Genomic DNA, 1,644 nt, shown 5'->3' with positions numbered 1-1,644 from the left:
CATAACTCTAACCTCCTCCATCCACCACATCACTCCTGTCCTCCAAGAGCTACACTGGTTCCCGGTCCAGTTCTGTATCCAATTCAAAGTCCTCTCGTTTGCATTCAAGGCCATCCACAACCTTGCCCCCCCATATTTGTCTGATCTCCTCCAGTGTCCTACTCCCTACCGCTCCCTCAGAGCCTCTTCCTCCATACAACTCGCTTTCCCCTCCAACCATCTCACCACCATGGGGAGCAGAGCATTCAGCCGCTCTGGTCCGCTCTGGTCCCCGTCTCTGGAACCCCCCATAAATTGAACTGAAACCTGAAGGGCAGCAGATTACACCTGTGCCTTGATCTCAAGAAGGTGTTGACCCACTCAGAAGAAGGTTCATAAAAATGTCACTTAAGAGTTGTTTGAATTGTGCATTAGAACACTGCTTAAAAGTTGAATGCTTGTGTTTTGCAGAGAACCAGAGGGCAGAAGAGGAAAAGGGTTCCCATCTGTGAGGACAGAGAAGATAAAATGGAGGTTTGTTGCTTAACTCTACCAAAAACTAGGGGTGGTAATCTCTGGGAACCTCTCGATTTGATTCAGAGACCAACAATTAGATTCTAAAACGATTATTGATGCATCTCGATGCAACAATATTTCCATGTACGTTTCCACGTGTGATTTAAAAATATATACATTATATATAAATATTAATCTGAGTTTGTTAGATGTTGACATGAGCAGTATTCTACTACTGAAGTTTTTTATTGTGTAGTCATTCCATGCTTAAGCCTGAAACATGCTGGTGAACGTCACCTTTTCTCACAGTGATCTTCCATGTCAAGCTCAGTCATGTTTAAAGGTGGAGAATTGGCTTCTTAGAACAGGAAACATGAGGTGGTCACATGTAATGTGATAAAGTAGATCAAAAGCCTATATGTGTTTTGCCTTATTATTTTATGTAGGTCTTATTAGATCATGTGTATATATACAAAACTTAATTTCTTTTTCCTTTTGGCCATTTTAGTGTGCTTTTTTCTTGCCTAAACTCTAAGTTGTTGTCCATTATCCCGTCACTCGGTTTTCTGATTTGTACATATCGGGAGACAGTAACTTTAAAAAAAAAAATCAGCACATTAAAAAAAAATCAATTATTAACAATTATTAATTATCAAAATTAAGCATCAAATCGTTCTAGAGAGAATCGCGATGCATTTAAGAATCAATTATTTTTCTCACCCCTACCTAAAACTACTGCTACTGTTCTGTGACCCCTTCACTTCACTCACATCAGTAATCCAATAAAATAAAGTTTATTGGTCTTGGATTAACACAGCTTTTATTAGCTTGCTTATATTTACCAATATTGGACAATAACTACAAACAATTTAGTTACCTTTCTGTTTGTGTATGGGTTGAACCAAGACCCGAGTAGTTAATAAGTGACATTTTAAAGCTTTTTCCCCCTGCTTTCAGTCTTTATGCTAAGCTATGCTAAACATATCCTGTTTCCAACTGTATTGAACACAGACGTGAGATTGATGTCGCACTTCTCACTCCTCTCACATAAGAAAAAGATGTTGAACAATTCCATTAAAGCCACTTAATGAAGGATTAAAAAAGGGTTTCACAGAAGTCGGTAATTCTGTTTGTGATTGTCTAGATAGA

General features: G+C 38.6%; 1 protein-coding gene across 5 annotated transcripts in view; it reads left to right on the top strand.

The window, feature by feature from the left end:
* phf14 (PHD finger protein 14) overlaps positions 1–1,644 on the top strand; it is a 102,728-nt gene that overhangs the window by 55,271 nt on the left and 45,813 nt on the right. For all 5 annotated transcript variants that reach the window (XR_004334933.1, XM_032535293.1, XM_032535294.1 and 2 more), the window contains exon 15: positions 451–513. Coding sequence is in view for 4 of the 5 variants with exons in the window: in XM_032535293.1 (XP_032391184.1) it covers positions 451–513 (63 nt within the window). In the remaining variant the exon portion in view is untranslated. The remainder of the gene's footprint in view (positions 1–450; positions 514–1,644) is intronic.

This window comes from Etheostoma spectabile, chromosome 14, assembly GCF_008692095.1.
Source record: "Etheostoma spectabile isolate EspeVRDwgs_2016 chromosome 14, UIUC_Espe_1.0, whole genome shotgun sequence".
NCBI classification, from domain to species: domain Eukaryota; kingdom Metazoa; phylum Chordata; class Actinopteri; order Perciformes; family Percidae; genus Etheostoma; species Etheostoma spectabile.
This window is presented reverse-complemented; position numbering and strand designations above follow the sequence as displayed.